The sequence below is a fragment of the Balaenoptera ricei genome, chromosome 19 (genome assembly GCF_028023285.1).
Source record: "Balaenoptera ricei isolate mBalRic1 chromosome 19, mBalRic1.hap2, whole genome shotgun sequence".
Taxonomy (NCBI): domain Eukaryota; kingdom Metazoa; phylum Chordata; class Mammalia; order Artiodactyla; family Balaenopteridae; genus Balaenoptera; species Balaenoptera ricei.
The window spans coordinates 45446043-45466596 of record NC_082657.1 but is presented as its reverse complement, the minus strand read 5'-3'; the positions used below and the strand labels follow the sequence as shown (position 1 = coordinate 45466596).

Here is a 20554-nt window from a genome sequence, read left to right as displayed (position 1 = left end):
GGACTTGAACACAGGTTTTTCTACCTCCAAAGTCCATGCTTTTATTCACTGCAGTATACTGTATTACCAACAGAAATTCTACTTCACCATTCCACCAAGCAAGCAGAGGTTACAAATACCAATCATCATCCTTTATGACATTAGAAAAGTAGCAGATCCATGATTTAGGATGAGTCTACTTGATGAAAGGACTGCTTAAAGTAGGAATCAATGCATTTTGCTTATTTTATTTAATATGCATATCAAAACAGAAAAGAACCGTCAGTTAATTTACTGTGTGTCAAAACAACTGATGTCATTGTTTCTCTTGGCAAGCACTTCAGTCCATTTTTCTAAAAATTATCTACTTTAGCCTCCTATTGAAGTGTTATAATACATTTAAAAATAATTTTCCTAAATTCACACCTCATTGTTCCTTCCAAGTTTGTACTAAGAATTAACATAATTAAAATTTTCATGATCTTCACAAAATATAAGAAACTCCATTTTATGTCAAAGGAAAATAACGAGACCCAAAGCAAGGTCAAATCTCATCTGTCCATTTATCAAACCTTTGCCAAGTACAAGTCTCTTCACATAAGCATGGTCTTAATCTGAGAAAATAAAGGTAAGAATTAAGATAGCCCTGATAGTATATTTTACTGTAGAAGAGGTAATTAATGGAGCACTTGTTTGGGGTGCATTTGAGTTCTGCACTTTGCTCTGGCTTCCTAGAAGAACAGGATGGGTTCATTATTCACCTGCTTTAGCCTCTAAATCTGCAACTGGTGAGCCCACCTCTAACAATGAGACAACAACCCTAAGGACCGAGAGAAAGGTATATCACCAATCTTGTTGCTTCTGCCACAATGCTCATGTTCTTGACCCAGACCTCCATCCAGTTTCTGATTCTTGCTCAGGTATTTCAAGTATGGTTCACCGTGTCTATTGGCTCCTGACCTCTCTAATGTCTTTTTCTTTTTCTTCTCTTTTTTTTCCCCCCTAATGTCTTGATGCACTTACTTTTCTTCTGACTTTGGCAGAACTAGAACTTTGTCCTTGGACTACTAGATTTTTTTGTCTTCTGTTTCAGCTCCTACTCTGGTCTCAGGAAAGCTACAGTGAATCCTATATCCAGAGTCATATTTCTACATAAGGAAGGAGAATATCCAAAGAAAGCCTACTCTCATCCCTTAATCCTGAATGGAACAGGTGGGGCCCTTGGTTACATAAGTGGTTGGTTATCGTGCACTAAAAAGGAGACAGAGGGACTGAAAACTACAGCATAACATCCATCTTTTTTGCATGATCCAATCCTTATTTCTATGTTCCTGACTGACATCTGGGTACCCAGATTGAGAATTCTGCTCTACTAAAATCAAGTGCATTTCCACTCTGCCAAATCAAGTATCACTCTTTTTGTCTATAAGAGATTCAGACTCCAACCTGACCAAACCATAAGAAGTCCTCACTGCTGGTCTACGGTAATTTATTCTTGTTTGGAGGGAAATACAGTTAAACAGATCTTATAATATCTACAATGAGATGAGTTTTAGAAACAGAATAACTCTACCTTTTGTATTATACATGCTAATTCTCAAACTTAGAATGTTGATGAACAGAGGCATCCAGAAAAAGAAAAAATCAACTGGACTAATGGTTTTCAAACCATGAGAAGCCTCGCACTCTTCTTCAAGTGGTGGATGTAGAAGAACAGGATGTAAAGAGAAAGAGCTCTGGATTTCCTTTTCCAGTGCAAAGAGAGCAGCCAAGCTAGCTTTCATCCTTTTTCATACACTGGCTTTTTGCGTAAGATTTTATTTGAAGAATAAACAACCTAAGCAATTTGAAAACCACCACTTTAGTATTATATCCTCATTTTATAGAGGTTAATCAGTAGGTACAGTCTGTGGCAGAGCTGAGATCTGATCTCTTGACTGTAAGGCAGGCTTTTTCTCCCAATCTAAACAACCACAATACAAAAGTCAGTCTGTCCATTCAACTATTTGGAACACAGAATATACCCTTCCACAGGCAAAATATTATACATGAGAGTTTGGCTCTAATGCTGCTCTGAAAAATCCCCATGATTCCAAAAACCAGAGCTCAGATGGTACCCCCAAGTACAAATAACTTCTGCTGGGCTTCAGAGGGAGACTCATTTCCTCTAGGGTGGGGGTAGAGTCTCCCACATTGGAAGTTCTGAAGCCAGAAGCTGGGCAGAAGTTCAGGCAGCACCACTAAGGAAGGACTGTGTGCTCTATTACCATCTGCGGTAAGGGTAGTTTGTGAATCATACACATATGCTGCTAACTGTCTTCATTCTACAAAGTAAATGGATTGTGGGACAAATAATACTAAACACAATCCCTAACTTAAAAAAATTTTTTTTTAAATCAGCCACTTGCAGCTAATGATTATTCCTCCACTGGATATTGATATTGGTCAGATCCCTATTGCTAGGGGGTTGCCAAAAAGGAAACAAATTAACAAATCCTTTAATAAAAAACATGCAACTTATGAATACCTAAAATTTTTATAAAATTTAAAAAGGAATTATTGCCCCAACATAAACAAATGGCTAAAATCTCTAATATAAAGAATTCATAAAATTTAAAAGACAAACACAATAATTCTAAAATAACAAAGGGTCATACAGTAGAATACTAAAAAGCTATCAAAATTCTGTTAAACTCTATCTGCTGATAAGGAAAAATAAAAATGTTCAGGTTACAAAATTAGTATATATAATATAGCATGGTCCCATTTCTATTTTTAAAAGGATGTATCTATATATGGATCAAAAGGATCTAAAAGGAGAGAATGACAGAGTGGAAGAGAATACGGGTGTTTTAAAAATTTTTTTTCAACTTGTCTTTTAAAAAAATTCACAGTTATGTATTTGCCTTTGTAAAAACTTTATTCAAAATTTCATTTTAGAAAAAAAGTGAAAAAAGCCAAATGTTACAGACAAAAGGCAGTAATCAACCACAATAAGGACTGTCCAAACACTCCTGTGTGTCCACTCTTCCTTCGTTAGTGTGTGCCACCTGATTTGTATTCTGTCAACCATAAAGCCAGTTATGACAGCTCCAGGCCAATACAATATCTCCCTGCACTCTGGAGCCCCACTGATTTCCATTCTTACATGTAATGCCCTCTAGGACTCTGCCTTTATATTGTCCTCTCAATTCAAGAGCTGATAATGTAAAGGCATTATATTTGCTCCTTTCTGTTTGCCTATTACCACCACTATGATGGTAGTAATCAACACCTCTAACATGCTGACCCTATTGTCTTTTTACCCCAATTCTAGAAGCTCTCTCCCTTCTTATTCAGGTTAGATTCTATAGTTCCTCATCTCAAAAGAATTTGCTAACATTCTTGGACCCTGTTGTCTTTAGTAACTCTCACCCTAGAAGAGCTCTACTATCCATATTTTACCACCTGCCCTGAAGAACCTGAGTGCTGCTTAAGAAAGTTACACAGCAGAGCTAATTAGTATCCATAAATTAACCAATATCAACATCAAAGGTGCCCTTTGATCATGCCTAGAATCCTATTACATTTCTGTGGTAACTTACTTTTCCCTCTTTACAACAACTTTTTCAAACTTCTCCACACTGTTAAACTGCCAAATCACTGACATTCCCCTCTCTCTGCTCACAATAGGAGACTTCATGTCATTCTTTACAGAAACAAAATTGAAGCTATCATATGGAAACTCCCTAAACTCTCCATTACTAAATCTGTAAACCTTCCTAATGTATATCCATCTTGTTCATCTCCTTTACCTTCCCTCCTGTTCCTTCTCCCATTTAAGGTCCATTCCAACTTGCACATTTTAAATCCTATCCTCTCCCATCCTTCCCAGAAACTTGATATTCTTTATCATCACTGATGCTCTCTCCTCTATATACTCAAAATACTCTAGCTGTCTGAATCACCTTTTTAATCTTCTTGGGCCTCTCCCACATAAATCTCACCCTCCACAGTTAGTAAGTTGAGAAAAGACTAAAACTGGTCAATGACATCTTATAAAGTGACAGAAGAAACATGGGAAAAATTATTTTTGAATTACAAATCTGATCATGTCACCTCCCTATTAAAAACTCACTTCTTACAACTCTTTTAATACTCTATGATCCAACCAACCATAAGGCCTTTGCATATGCTACTGCCTTTATGTGGAATGTTCTCCCACACTTTATCTAACAGTAATTAACAGTATAGACTGTACAGTCATACTGCCTGGATTAAAATCTCACCTCTGCCTTTATTAGCTGTGTGATCTCAGTACACTCACTTGCCAAATGGGAAGGGCAACACTACCTACCTTATAGGGTTACGGGAGGATAAATGAGTTATTATGTATAAACTGCTGAGAATAGCACCCAGCACACACTAAATGCTCTATATGTTTACTAAATAAATGAACAAACAGATGTAGTCTAGGATACGTTATGAGCCCAGACTCTGGAACCAGACTGCCTATGTATGATGTTTGGCTCTAGGACTTATGCTGTGAGACCTTGGGCATATTACTTAGCCACTCAGTCTCCTCATTTGTAAAATAAGACAATAACCTATCCCATAGGTTTATTAAGAGGATTAAATGAATACAGAAAGGTCTTAGAACAGTACTAAAACATAGTAAATGTTACATAATTATAAACTATTACTATTATTTTCCAGTTCTCAACTCCTCATAGAAGTCTTTTCACAACCAATTAGCCTAGACAAGGGTCCCTCTGTTATTTTCACCCACAGCACTGTTTCCCTTTCCTTAACATTCCTTATCTCTGTTTCTAATTACAAATTTGTAAGTAATTTATTTATTTAGAGGTTTATTAGCTTCTATTTGTTCCACTAGATTATAAGCTCCATGAGAGAAGCTAAGAGAGGTTTTACCCAACTAGTGTGCACCCTTAATACTTATTGAATTAATGAGTAAATGAAATGGCTAATCAAAATCTTTTGTTTTCAAAGGTTTGTATTCTATTTGAAAATTATCTGAAATATTTTATTACCAAGTAATGTATTAACACGATCAAGTAATAATAATTTTCAGATTCTGGAATATAAGTGGCCTTCAGAGGCTCTAAATGAAATACAGCCAGGCTTTAAAGAATATGATGACAAATGAATGACTAATAACCAATACCCTCTCAAATTCATGTGTTTGTTCTTTTCATTTACTATAAACCATTTAAAAGTTTTTACAACAAGTTTTGAAGAATAAGGTTCACTATGATTTTTTTATCATTATATGTTCTGGTGACAAATGCAGTACCTAACATAGAGAAGACCTCTATAAATGTCTGTTCTCTAAGTATGTAAACATCAGCATGAATTACTGCATATAATATTCATGTGTCACAATCCAGATCTGGAAAATTACAGCACTTGAACTGCTGCAGAAAGAGGTGTGAAAGCATCCTTTGTTATGGTGTCTCTATAAAATCAGGAATTCTGCCATCAATGTTATATTCCCCCAAAGCCAATATATGCTACAGTTGCTGCTTGCCAAATGAAAATTTAATGAGAGATTTTCCATTTTGATTTGGAATGGTTAGATGAAGACACTATGAAACAGGCACACTGCCTTTCTGCAGTGCTAAGGGCACAAGGAAAGTTCACACATATTCACAAACACCTACTATTCCAACAGTGCTGGTGATTTTTGGTAACTCCTGAAAAACAGACTTCAAATCTATTGATACAATCTTTTAATTTCCTTATAATAAGTGACTACAAAATAACAATTGCTATCAGATCTAATATTTAAAGTCAATACAAACTTTACAGATTAAGCATGAATTGGGATTTTTATTGATTATAAGGACCCTACCTTTAAACACTCTAATACAGGATTCATTGAATAACTTTTTATTCATTATGAAAGAAAGCTCTATAGTAAACCATCACAACAACTCCTCGTACCTGGTGTGTAAGTAAAACGTTGAGACTGGCTTTTTTTCCTCTTGCCATTGCAAAGATAAAAGTGCACCTGCACTGCAGCTGTAACTGCTGGGTTATGATATGGAGGAACTTCAAGGACAATGTGAGCCTAAGGAGCATGGAAAGCAAGATTGTGTTACACTCAGAACTAAAAATGAAATGCACCTGCTAAACTTAACACGTCTCATGAGTCTTAACTATTCAGGCTCATTATGCGAGTAAACTGGTATATAAGTCATCTGGAGATTTACTCTATGGATACTTCAGTCTTAACAGAGAAAAGCTCTTTCAAGTAAACCATTAAAGGAGAAACTGCTTTTCACTCACCCACTTGGGTTTCTAGTTGTAGCAGAAATCAAAAGTCTTACATACTATATAGCCAGATATTTTGCTCTAATAAATATTACATATTACTATACACCTTAAGTGGAAGTCTGTTCTAATTTTTAATCAAGTTTAATAGTTCCCAAGTTGTGTTACAGTTTAGATTTCTTATCTTAAATTTTTTTTTTTTTTTTTGGGCCTCACTGCGCAGCTTGCAGGATATCTCAGTTCCCCGACCAGGGATTGAGCCTGGTCCATGGCAGGGAAAGCACCGAATCCTAACCACTAGACCACCAGGGAACTCCCTTATCTTAAATTTTATATTCAAAATGTTCCAAACTGGCAATACACAAAATCTGCATCTATATTAAGAATAATTTTACATATGCAGGGTGAAAACTTTTAGCCCCAAATCAAGTGCAATCCTTTTTTTTTATTTTTAATCTTTCGGCCGCACCGCACAGCGTGTGGGGATCTCAGTTCCCCGACCAGGGACTGAACCCGCTCCCCCTGCATTGGCAGCGTAGAGTCTTAACCACTGGACCACCAGGGAAGTCCTCAACTGCAATCCTTAATCTAACTTCTCTAGGTCTTTGGAGAGCACTGTAGGAAGTGGTACTGTCTATCCCAGAAAAAATTCTGTCTCCATTCCAACCAGGATGAAGGGACCACAACTTTCAGTGCTGATTCCTGGAAGGCTTAATGTGAACGAGTTGGAAATAGTGTATTAAATACACAAACCCCTGAGGGCTTGTCCTCCTCCTATTTTTTGCCCACTGTGTAAGTTCTTCACTGAATTTGTTTGATCTCTTCACTGAATTCAGAGAAATAAATCAATAACTTCAGTAAGAACCTTCTAATAATCTTTCATTTCTAATTTCTCCTTTCCTATACACAAAAAAGGGGAAGAAAGACACCAACTGTTTATCTTTCTTAAACTTTAATTTTAGTACCAGGAAAGTATCTATCTCACATCCAAACTTCTAAAAATTCTAATTTACTTTTCCATTACTCAACAGACAAGACTCCTCATCTATACCATAAAGCAGCATTATCCAATTTTCTCATTAAGTTTCTTACATATTTCTAAAGAAGTAAACTTCTTACCCCTTGACATTTTTCTTTGATTATTTTCCCTTCTACTTCCCACTGAGGTCGTCCATCTATTGACGGAAACAGTTTAGAGTTAAAAGGAATTCAAGTCAAAAAGCATACAAAATCTAATGTATTTAGTATCACAAATTTATTGGCAAAAGGAACCTTTATCTCGCTGACTTCCATTATGAAAATAAAATGTGTACCCACGGGGAAAAAATGCGGAGAAAGATCTTGGGCTGCCCAAGTTTGCAGGGCCCAGAGAGTTTATTCTACTAAGTGATGTTTGAAAATCTTCTGAAAACACCTCTACCAAGTGGTGGTCAACTTCTGCTTGTATGCCTTAAGTAATGGGAAACTCAATCCCTATCCAAGTAACCCATTTCATCTTTGGATAGTAACTGCTGCTAGAAAATTGCATCTATCTTCATGATAGACGATATCTGTCTCCTTCTAGTATCCAACCTCTGGTCTAAGCACTATTCCTTGTAGCCACCGTCCAAAAATCTTGAGCATCTCTGTGAGACAATACTTCAGATGTTTAAAAGAAGCTCTATTTGCCTGTGTCTCTTTTTCTGCTGGCTAGCACCCCCAGTTCTGCATTTATCCCTTAAACAATATTTTAGCCTTCCTGGTCACTCTTCTTTGAATTCTCCTCCAGTGTAACCATCTCCCTCCAAATGCACCAGGCTCAGGACTGAGTAGACCAGGTGAGAAATGATCCAGAATGATAGAGTGTGACTGAGGCTCTTGCCAAATTATGTGGAGATGCTGTGTCTCTGTTAATAAGTTTTCTGGGGCAGCTACACCATGCTGACTCATACACTTACTGTGTGGCCAGCAGTGTCCCTCTGTCTGCCACATTTCCTACTGCCAAGCTCAAGCTCCCACACTGTGTACTTATGCAGCTGGCTTTTTTTTTTAACCCCCAACCCTTGTTATGTTAATTTCCCCCTACTAGACTTCATTTTCTAAGATTGCTTGGCTTGTCAAGATCTTCTTAGATACTGATGGTCTTATGAACTATTTCCTAGGCTTTCCAGATTTGTGTCACCTAAAGATCTGGCCAGCACATTTTCTGTCTCTTCATCCCAAGTGAATTATTTACCTGGGGAAAGCCCCACCTGCTACTAGAGCTCTCACTCCAGCATTCTTTTTATGTCATGGGCATTTACCCAGTGACTAACCCATGCAAGTATCTTCACAGTTAGCATGACTTCATCTGGTCTGTGAAAATATCAGAAGACTCAATGAAATGCCGTCTAGATTGTGACTATCACTTTCCAGTCCAATATAGCTAAGAGCTACCCTTGTGCACAAGAAATACTACAGACAAATGCTATGCCTACTCAGAACTACAGCTCAGTTCAGCAATCATCTGCTGGGTCCCAACATGCTAAGCACTTTGGGTTGCTGAGATAATGGAGATAGGATACCCTGCCTTCAGTTTGTGGATGAAAGGCAAATATAAACAGTTCATTATAATGAAATGTGGTGGTTACAATAACTAATAAAAGAGTATTCTGGATGTACTAAGAGCACAGAGGTCAGGGTCCTTAACCTAGTCTTGGCACTGTAAATACTGCTGCAATGAACACAGGGGTGTATATGTTTTTTCAAGTAAAGTGTTTCTGTTTTTTTCAGATAAATACCCAGAAGTGTACCATTAGATCATATGGTAGTTCTACTTTTAATTTTTTGAGGTCCCTCCAAAATATTTTTTGTAGTGATTGCACCAGTTTACATTCCCACAAATAGTATGCAACGACTCCCTTTTCTCCACATCCTTGACGACACTTGTTTTTTTCTAGTCTATTAATAATAGCCATTCTAAGAGGTGGGAGGTGGTATCTCTCTATGGTTTTGACTTGCATTTCACTGATGATTAACAATGTAGAGCTTCTTTTCATATCTGTTGGCCATCTGTGATCTTCTTTGGAAAAAAATGTCTATTGGGATCTTCTGCCCATTTCTTAATTGGGATTGTTTGATTTTTTGCTATTGAGCTATATGAGCTCTTTATATGCTTTGGATAGTAGCCCCTTATCAGACATATGATTTGTAAATATTTTCTCTCATTCAGTAGGTTGCCTTTTCATTTTGTTGATGGTTTCCTTTGTTGTGCAGGTGCTTTTTAGTTTGATGTAGTCCCTCTTGTTTATTTTTGCTTTTGATGCTTTTGCTTTTGGTGTCAGACTCAAAAAATCATTGTCAAGACCTATGCCATGGCTTACCACCTACATATTTTTCTAGTTTTACAGTTTCAGGTTTTACATTCAAGTCTTCAATCCATTTTGAGTTAATTTTTGTGTAGGGTTTAAGAGAGTGGCCCACTTTCATTCTTTTGCATGTGGCTAATTTTCCCAATACCACTTATTGAAGAAACTTGTTCTTTCCCCATCGTGTATTCTTGGCTCCTTTGTTTTATATTATTTGACCATATACGTGTAGGTTTATTTCTGGGCTCTCTATTCTGTTCCATTGATCTATATGTCTGTTTTGATGCCAATACATACTAATTTAATTACGATAGCTTTGTAATATAGTTTGAAATCAGGGAGTGTGATGTCTCCAGCTTTGCTCTTCTTTCTCCAGATTACTCTGGCTATTTGGGGTCTTTAACAGTTCCATAGAAATTTTAGGATTGTTCTATTTCTGTGAAAAATGCCATTGGAACTTCGATAGGGATTGCACTGAATCTGTAGATTGCTTTGGGTAATATGGACATTTTCACAATATTAATTCTTCCAATCCATGAGCACAGAATATCTTTCCATTTATTTGTGTCTTCTTCAATTTCTTTCATTAACATCTTGTAGTTTCTGATACATAGGTCTTTCACCTTCTTGGTTAAATTTATTCCTAGGTATTTTATTCTTTTTGATGCAATTGTAAATGATATTTTCTTAATTTCTCTTCCTGATAGTACATTATTATATAGAAATACAACATATTTTTGTATATTTGTTTTATATTTATTGTATATTTGTTTTATATCCTGCAACTTAACTGAATTTATTAGTCTTAACAGTTTTTTTGATAGAGCTTTATGGCTTCCTATATATAATACCACATCATCTGCAAATAGTGACAGTTTTACTTCTTCCTTTCCAATTGGAATACCTTTTATTTCTTTTTCTTGCCTAACTTTTCTGGCTAGAACTTCCTATACTATGTTGAATAAAAGTGGCAAGAGTGGGCATCCTTGTCTTCCTGATCTTAAGAGGAAAAGCTTTCAGCTTTTCACCATTAAGATATTAGCTATGGGCTGGTCACATATGGCCTCTATTATGTTAAGGTACATTCCTTCTACACCCTCTTTGTTGACAGTTTTTTTAAGTTTTTTTTTTTAAATAAATTTATTTATTTATTTATTTTTGGCTGTGTTGGGTCTTCGTTGCTGCACGTGGGCTTTCTCTAGTTGAGGCAAGCAGGGGCTACTCTTCGTTGCGGTGCACAGGCTTCTCACTGTGGTGGCTTCTCTCGTTGCGGAGCATGGGCTCTAGGTGCGTGGGCTTCAGTAGTTGCAGCATGCAGGCTTAGTTGCTCCGTGGCATGTGGGATCTTCCCAAACCAGGGATTGAACCCGTTTCCCCTGCATTGGCAGGCAGATTCTCAACCACTGCGCCACCAAGGAGGCCCAACAGTTTTTTAATCATAAATGGATGCTGAATTTTGTCAAATGCTTTTTTTAATCACGATAATGTGGTGTATAACATTGATTGATTTGTGAATGTTAAACCATCCGTCTATCTCTGGAATAAATCCCACTTGATAATGGTATATGATCCTGTTAAAGTACTGTTGAATTTGGTTTGCTAATATTTTGTTGAAGATTTTTGCATCTATGTTCATCAGGGATATTGGCCTGTAATGGTTTTGATATCAAGGTAATGCTGGCCTCAGAAAATGAGTTTGGATAGTTCCCTCCTCTCCTGTTTTTTGGAAAAATTTAGAAGGCTTGGTATTAGTTCTTCTTTGAATGTTTGGTAGAATTCATCAGTGAAGCTGTCTGATCCTGGACTTTTGTTTGTTGGGAGGTTTTGATTACTGATTCAATCGCCCTACTAGTATTTGGTCTGCTCAGATATTCTATTTCATCATGATTCAGTCTTTGGTAGGTTGTATATTTTTAGGAACTTATCCATTTTTTTCTAGGCGGTCCAATTTTTTGGCATGATTGTTCACAGTGGCCTCTTATGACCCTTTGTATTTCTGTGGTATCAGCTGTAATATTTCCTCTTTCATTTCTGATTTTACATGAGTCCTCTCTTTTTTTTCTTGGTGAGTCTAGCTAAAAGTTTGTCAACTTTGTTTCTCTTTTCAAAGAACCAGCTCCTAGTTTCACTTATATTTTCTATTGTCTTTTTAGTCTCTATTTCACTTATTTCTGCTGTAATTTTTGTTATTTCCTTCCTTCTACTAACTTTGGGCTTCATTTGTACTTTTTCTAGTTCCTTGAGGTGTAAAGTTAGGTTGTTTGAGATTTTTCTTGTTTTTATTTTTTAAATTAATTTTAATAAGTTAAAAAATATATTTATTTATTTGGCTGCGCCAGGTCTTAGTTGCAGCACATGGGATCTCTGTTGCAGCGTGCCTCAACGTGGGATCTTCAGTTGAGGCATGCAGGATCTTTTAGTTGTGGCATGCGGGCTCTTAGTTGCAGCATGCGGGATCCAGTTTCCTGACCAGGGATCGAACCTGGGCCCCCTGTATTGGGAGTGTGGAGTCTTAACCACTGGACCACCAGGTAAGTCCCTAGCAAAATGTTTTTAAGGGTCATCCATGTTGTAGCATTAATCAGTACTTTATTCTTTTTTATGGCTAATTAATATCCCACTGTATGAATATATCACATTTTGATTATCCATTTATCAGTTGATAAGTATTTGAGTTGTTTACATTTTTTGGCTATTATGATTAATGCTGCTAAAAGCATTTGTGTCCAAATTTCTGTGTGACTGATATTTTCAATTCTCTTGAAGAAATATTGGGGGATTCTTTTACTTTTGAGACATCCTTAATGAGAACTTAATATTCACATGAAAATTTAATAAATGTTTGGTTTACAGTAAAATCTGTGTAAATGATGCCTATAGCTTTAAGAAAACTATTTTGTGATTAATGTCAGTGAAACATCTGAATAATTCACTTTAACCTTTTGCCCCTTAGTCTGAGGTCAATCAACTCAAATCTTATTTATCTATCTATCCATTTATTTATTTATTGAAGTATAGTTGATTTACAATGTTATGTTAGTTTCTGGTGTACAGCAAAGTGATTCAGTTGTGTGTGTATATATATATATATATTTATTTATTTATTTTTTTTGGATTCTTTTCCATTATAGTTTATTACAAGATACTGAATATAGTTCCCTGTGCTCTACATTAGGACCCTGTTGTTTATATAGTATATATAGTAGCTTGTATCTGCTTATTCCAAACTCCTAATTTATCCCTCCCCCCCTCCTATCCCGTTTGGTAACCATAAGTTTGTTTTCTATGTCTGAGTCAACTCAGATCTTATATTATTTACCTTGTCCTTTTTCAAGAAAGATGATTTTGGATTCTGGAAGAAAATTAGATCCAGTAACAATCATTTCATGACCTCCATTTACAGAACAACTGTTGATACTGTACTTCTCAATATGAGGAAGTTCTTGAGCAGACCGCTGGGCTGTTTTTTTGTTTTTTTAAGAGTTGAGAAGAAACAAAATATTAGTTTACACTCTTTCATATGTAAATGACAAAGTCTAGCTATAAAAGAAGCAACTCTGGGTTTTTAAAATGCAAGGCAATGGTAACAATATCCACTAAAATAGCTATGCTATTTAGATAACAAAATAGATTTATTAGAGTCATGTGATTTTAAATAATTTTCTTAGACTACAACTATAGAGAAACTAATAAAGAGAAATTAATTAATGCCTACAACTTATATTGACTCCAACACATTCACCTCATCCACTTTTCTCTTTTTAGCTTGTCTTTAATACATTTCTTCCCCACAACTTGTCTGTTAAAATTGATAAATTTAATATAATTACAAAAAGCAAATTAAATCCGAAGATGCATAATTATATTGCATACAATTAAAAGAAGACAAGTTTCTAAAGGACAAACACCAAGTAGCCCTTTCATCAAGAAAATAACTAGATCATCAGTGAGGCATCAGGATTACATTTTGGACATCTTCTAAATAACTGAAGTATACATGAAGTACACATTTCAATACAGAATTTTAAAAAATGAACATAAATATTTCTTAGTGCACTATACTCTTCCTTCCCAGGGTATGTGAACATAATTTTCCTTAAAGCCTACAAGTCATTATATAAACTATTAACTTTTCCTTGTTGCCGCCTTTTTCTAATATCTACTGATTTCAAGTTGCTGTATTTTCTGGAGATCCTACTTCTGGCTTTTCTTTCCTTTTTAAAAAATGCTTGAGTTTCAAGCTAGACATTATACTTCTTTTGACTGTTTAGGTTCTCTAAGGGTTTATTCCTGCCAAATGCCTCAATAACTAGGTTTCTCTCTGGATTAAAACAAACAAAAAGGGTGGATTATACTTTCTTCTTCACATTTTGGAAACAGGTCTACTTTTAGTCCTACTACTTGGGTGGAAAATTGGTGGCTTTGAGGGTCAGCTGTGTTTTGTTTGGCCAGAACAACATTTTAAAGAAATTTAAACAACTTGACTGCCTTTATGAAGCATGCAGTCCCAGTTCACTATGTCTCTTCCAACTATTTAGTTTTTTGAAGATTTATTTATTTTATTTACTTTTAGCTGTGTTGGGTCTTAGTTGTGGCATGCAGGATCTTTCGTTGCCGTGCGCGGGCTTCTCTCTAGTTGTGGTGCGTGGGCTCCAGGGTGCGTGGGCTCTGTAGTTTGTGGCACGCGGGCTCTAGTTGAGGTGTGCAGGCTCAGTAGTTGTGTCACGCGGGTTTAGTTGCCCCGCGGCATGTGGAATCTTAGTTCCCTGACCAGGGATTGAACCCTCATCCCCTGCATTGCAAGGAGGATTCTTTACCACTGGACCACCAGGGAATTCCCTCTCTTCCAACTATTTAATACCAAGACACAAAAGGTATATGAATTAGGATCCCAGCCCCATTCAAAGAGAATGTTTCATAGAGGATGGGTCTGGGATTTAGGATGAACTACAACTTAGAAAGTACCAAGCACAAATCTAGATCTCAGAAAACACTTATGTCCTTACTTATGTTCTAAATGGCTCACAAAGAAGGGGCGTAAAAACAAGCACTGACTAGCCTAGGGAGTAAGACTAATTCAAGTTTTAGATATTTATAGTGGAAACTAGCTATCACGAGTACATTCAAAGTAACAGCAAAAATGTGTTCACCAAGTGGCACAGCCATAATAAAATATTATGCATGTGCTAAAATCATTTTTGAAGAATATTTAACTATATGAGAAAACGCCCACTATAAGTGAAACTACCAAATATTGTGTGTGCGTGCACATGCGCGCACACATGTAGACCAAAAAAAAAAAAGGAAAAAAATCCAAAAAAAGGTTAATAGTGACTATCTCAGAGAAGTGATATTACAAAAAAGATTTTTTTTTTTTTTACAAAAAAGATTTTAATGCTACTCTTTGTACCATTTTGCATTTTCTATACTCTCAACAATAATCACACAATAATTTAATAAACTAAAAGAGAAAACAGAATAATTTTAGAGTAAATTCATCTCAAAAACTCAAACTACTCTATGAACTTAAATTATTTAAATTATGTTGCTAAAAATTAGAGAAATATATGCTTAAATGGGCATTTGTCTGGCAGGGTAACAAAGATTGTGGCAATGATAGCTGTTTCTAAGAAAGGGAACTAGCTGACTTGAAAATTTACTTTTCACTCTATACTCTTTTACTCTTTTTGAATTTTGTACCATGTACCTGTATTATCTATTTAAAATTAATACAAAAATTACTTCTACAGTGATTCTATTACCATGGATTTGCTCAGTGATTCCCACAGTCGACTGGAAAATGATAAAGTATTACCCCAGTGAACAGCAAAAGGAGGCATAGAAAAGTAATACAGTAGGTATGATCCCAAATTAAGAATGCATGTGGTTAATAGAAATAAAATGATATAACATAATCAAAAAAGTACTAAGAAAACCTGTGTTCTAGCCACAGCTCTGTCACACCAACAAGCAAATAACCTGGGAGGAGCACTTGAGATACTTGTGCCTCAGTTTCCTCCTACACAAAATTAAAACATGGAATTAGAACACTTCTAAGTCTGTGTCCTAAAAATCTAAATTGCAATCTCAATATTTCAGTCCTATCAGCTAATCTGCCAGAGGTCCACAGTTCTCAAGGGCTTGAGTAGATATCAGGTTCTAGGCCTTTTCTCATTTCTTGGCTCTGAAAAACCAGGGAAAAAGCATTCACTTTCTCAACCTGGTGTTGTACATAAATTTTTGGTAAAAAAAACAAAAACCAAAATCCTGTAAGTCCCTATTCAGCTGAAGTGTCAGCTTGCAGAGACAGGCATCTTCCGACATTTTAATGAAACAAAGACGACCAAGTATCAATGACACTTAATGTCAGAATCATAGCTTCATAATTTGGTCCTCAGGTGTCATCAAGCCCACCTTCCTCATTTACAAGTAAGAAAACTATGGTCAAGAGAATGTCTATAGCCACACAGGCTACCTAGGGTCAAATTATAATGAGAAGCCATTTTCTAACTGCAAGATCAGTACTCCTCTACCTAAACATGTAGCTTATTTCCATATAAGAAAATCACACCAGCTATCCAGACCCTGGGCTTCAGTTTACTTTTTTTAAAAATTTATTTTCATTTTTGGCTGCGTTGTATCTTTGTTGCTGCATGCAGGCTTTCTCTAGTTGCAGCGAGCAGGGGCTACTCTTGGTTGCAGTGCACGGGCTTCTCACTGCGGTGGCTTCTCTTGTTGCGGAGCACGGGCTCTAGATGTGCGGCTTCAGTAGTTGTGGCGCACGGGCTTAGTTGCTCTGCGGCATGTGGGATCTTCCCGGACCAGGGCTCGAACCTGTGTCCCTTGCATTGGCAGGCGGATTCTTAACCACTGCGCCACCAGGGAAGCCCTCAGTTTACTTTTTTTTTTGGAAACATTTTTTTTTTAATATTTATTTTATTTATTATCATTTAGTTTTGGCTGCGTTGGGTCTTTGTTGCTGCGCGCAGGCCTTCTCTAGTTGTGGCGAGCGGGGGCTACTCTTCGTTGGGGTGCGCAGGCTTCTCATTGCAGTGACTTCTCGTTGCGGAGCACAGACTCTAGGCGCACGGGATCAGTAGCTGTGGCTCGCGGACTCTAGAGAACAGGCTCAGTAGTAGTGGCACGCGGGCTTAGTTGCTCTGCAGCATGTGGGACCAGGGCTCGAACCCGTGTCCCCTGCATTGGCAGGCGGATTCTTAACCACTGTGCCACCAGGGAAGCCCCCTCAGTTTACTTTTGATCCAAACATTACATTATAAACAAAACAGAAAATAACCTATTATAAACAAAATTTTAAAATATCACAGGCTCACTTACAGCATTCAACAGGTATAGAAGCTGTCTGCAGAGAAAGGACTTTTCCATTGGGCTGTGGGATGTGTACACGAAACACAAGTCGTACTCTAGTATTCTTTCTGCCAATATCAGTTTCTCCTTTTCGAAGTTCTATATCTGAATTGCGGAGTTTCAAAATACCTGCACAGTCAATACTAGGAAAAAAAATATACAAATTTTATTTGCTTACTAGAAATTAGTGGTTCTAAACAACTCAGCGAAACAGTTATTGTTAATTTGCCAGGAAGAACTATCACTATCTAAAATCAGGTCAAAAAAGAAAGATATGATTGCTATTTTCTGCTATTTAAATTTGAGGATTAAAAATGTTTTTGTACGACAAAAGTGTAATACTAAGTGTGGCATATTGTCTTTAAAGAGGGCTGACAATAATTCCTCCCATTCCTGTATTCACATGTCACTTCTCCAATTAAGAGGTAGAGTAACTATGTCCCCTCTCCTTGAGAGTGAGCCTTATGACTTGCCTTGACAAACAGAATGTGGCCAAGTGATGCTGTGTAAGTTACAAGCCTAGCACTTAAGAAGCTCCGTAACTTCCACTTTTGTTCTCTTGGAGCCCTGAGCCACCATGAAAATGTCCAACTAGCATGCTGGAGAGAAAAGCCCATATAATCCTCTACTTGAGCTACCCCAGCTGAGCTCCCAGCCGAATTCAGGGGCATGAGTGATCCCAACCAACACCACATGAGTGGATCAGCTGAGTCCAACCAACCAAAATAATCATGAAAAACAATAAAGAGTTACTACTTTAAGCCACTAAATTTGGGGGGCAGTTTGCGTTACAGAACTAGAAGAGTGAAATATAAAGTAAAAGACTCTAATTCTATAAATATAACTAGGCCAGAAAAGATTAACTTACAGGACTACAAATAAGTCATTAATAACATATTTAAGCTTTTGTATGATACATTTATTAATAAAAACAATCTAGCAGGCTTTCATTTCTTTCTTTCTTTTTTTTTTTGGGGGGGGGGCACACTTCGAGGCTTGCAGGATCTTAGTTCCCCGACCAGGGATTGGACCTGCGTCCTCGGCAGTGAAAGCACAGAGTCCTAACCACTGGAACACCAGGGAACTCCCAGGCTTACATTTCTAAGAAATGCACATATAAGATTAAAGTTTTGGCATTTAAGGTCTAAAATTTCATTATCTTCAAAATTTATTACTAAATATAGCTGCTTAACACACAATCATGGTAGGAAACACCAGTACCTATAACATATCTTTGTTATTCACATATTAGAAGAATAAAGCAAGAGGTAACTAACAATCAAACATTCTAGTTAAAGTTTACTCTCTCTTATGGCATTCCTTATTATCCATCCTCTTACTTTATCCACCAACTCTAATGCTCTAATGTTCCAACTCTAATGCTCACTGCCCAGAGGCTAGAGAAGTAACTTTGAAGGATAATATATGTTACAAAGCTAGGTTATCAAGATAAGAACCAGTAAAGCTCAAGGAGAATCTGAAAAATATAAATATTTCCATCTTAGGAAAGACAAAGGAAAAGAAATTTCTAAAAAAGTAAATATTTTTGGAAATAAACATTTTTCATTTATGGATAACAAATTATATTTAACTAGTATTGAAAAACTGTACTTTAGCTCAAAGCAGTATTGATCAAATTGTATCAAAGTAGTGATTATTCATGTTAATATGCCAACATGAGTATTTAGTGGGAAATACCAGAGATTATCCATGCTACTGAGTTTTTTTGTTTGTTTGGTTTTTTGGCTGCGTCTGCATGTGGGATCTTCATCGCGGCGTGAAGGATCTTTAGTTGCGGCACGTGGGATCTAGTTCCCTAACCAGGGATTGAACCCAGGCCCCCTGCATTGGAAGCACAGAGTCTTAACCACTGGATCACCAGGGAAGTCCCCATTTTACTGAGTTTTGTTTTTTTTAATACATTTATTTATTTTATTTATTTTATGTTTGGCTGCTTTGGGTCTTTGCTGCTGCACGCAGGCTTTCTCTAGTTGTGGTAAGCTGGGGCTACTTTGTTGCGGTACACGGGCTTCTCATTGCGGTGGCTTCTCTTGTTGCGGAGCACGGGCTCTAGGTGCGTGGGCTTCAGTAGTTGTGCCATGCGGGCTGAGTAGTTGTGGCTCGCGGCCTCTAGAGCACAGGCTCAGTGGTAGTGGCACACGGGCTTAGCTGCTCCACGGCATGCGGGATCTTCCTGGATCAGGGATCGAACACGTGTCCCGTACATGGCAGGCGGATTCTTAACCACTGTGCCACCAGAGAAGTCTGCATTTTACTGAGTTTTAAGGGAAGGTATTTTAGCAGAGAGTTAAGTTTCTAGCAGAAGATTTGGAATAAGAGTATCAGAAATGACAATCTTAAAACTCTGGCTAAGAAATGCAAAAAAAAAAACGAAAAGAAAAGCTACCAAACCACCAATAAAACTACATTTATAGGAATGAAAATAACTATTAAATTCTGTTTAAAACACAATTATATTTTAGATCAGAGTGCAACACTGCCACATCCATATTCATCGAGTTTTAAAAACAGGGAGGAGTTATGAGTACGGTAAGGCAATGTACTAGCATGCTATATTTAAAGCATCTTGTAGAGTGTCTCTATGGTTTATGGGTTGGTATACTGGTCTTAAATAAAGGGTCTTACACATACAAGATAGATTAGGTTTGAAATGACCAAGCCTGTGTGATAGTAGGCAAAACAAGGGGACTATCTACCAATCTTTCCCCACCTTAAACAACAGAGCCTTTTTCTTTTTTTTTGGCCATGCCACGCGGCATGCAGGATCCTAGTTCCCCGACCGGGGATCGAACCCGTGCCCCTTGCAGTGGAAGCGTGGAGTCATACACTTCTAGCATGAACCACCAGGGAAGTCCCCACTAGAGCCTTTTTTTTTTTTTTCTGCTTTTAATTTTATTTATTTATTTGTTTATTTATTTATGGCTGTGTTGGGTCTTCGTTTCTGTGCGAGGGCTTTCTCTAGTTGTGGCAAGTGGGGGCCACTCTTCATCGCGGTGCGCAGGCCTCTCACTATCGCGGCCTCTCTTGTTGCGGAGCACAGGCTCCAGACGCGCAGGCTCAGTAATTGTGGCTCACGGGTCCAGTCGCTCCGCGGCATGTGGGATCTTCCCAGACCAGGGCTCGAACCTGTGTCCCCTGCATTGGCAGGCAGATTTTCAACCACTGCACCACCAGGGAAGCCCCCACTAGAGCCTTTTAATACATACCTACAACTCACTTGTGCATAAATTATTTTGAACAACAGTCTTATCATTCGCAATTTTTTAATCTACCACTACCTGAAACTATATTACATTCAGTCACTACAGTTTATCCTAGTAATTAGTTCCTGGATAAAACAGGCTCATTCAGCATTAGCTGCCCTGTTATCTAAGGTACTTAGAAAAGGTTTCTTAGATTTGGGTAACTTCCTAGTTGCTCCTTACTCAACCCTTTCTTGGACACACACAATGTTGTTGTCACAAACCTTGGTTCCTGTAGAATTCCTGTTCCCCAATCTAACAGTTCAGAGTGGACAGATAGCCAGAGAAGCTTCAGGTGTGTGTATGGCAGAGCAGGGTGGGGTAAGGGGGCTAAGCTGCTTGCTA

General features: G+C 37.3%; 1 protein-coding gene across 2 annotated transcripts in view; it reads right to left on the bottom strand.

Annotated features, from left to right (window-relative positions):
* NFATC3 (nuclear factor of activated T cells 3) overlaps nt 1–20554 on the bottom strand; it is a 134578-nt gene that overhangs the window by 31406 nt on the left and 82618 nt on the right. For both annotated transcript variants that reach the window (XM_059904578.1, XM_059904577.1), the window contains exons 5-8: nt 16917–17089; nt 12898–13038; nt 7372–7427; nt 5923–6049 (exon numbers count right to left, since the gene is read on the bottom strand). In XM_059904578.1, coding sequence (XP_059760561.1) covers nt 5923–6049; nt 7372–7427; nt 12898–13038; nt 16917–17089 — 497 coding nt within the window. The remainder of the gene's footprint in view (nt 1–5922; nt 6050–7371; nt 7428–12897; nt 13039–16916; nt 17090–20554) is intronic.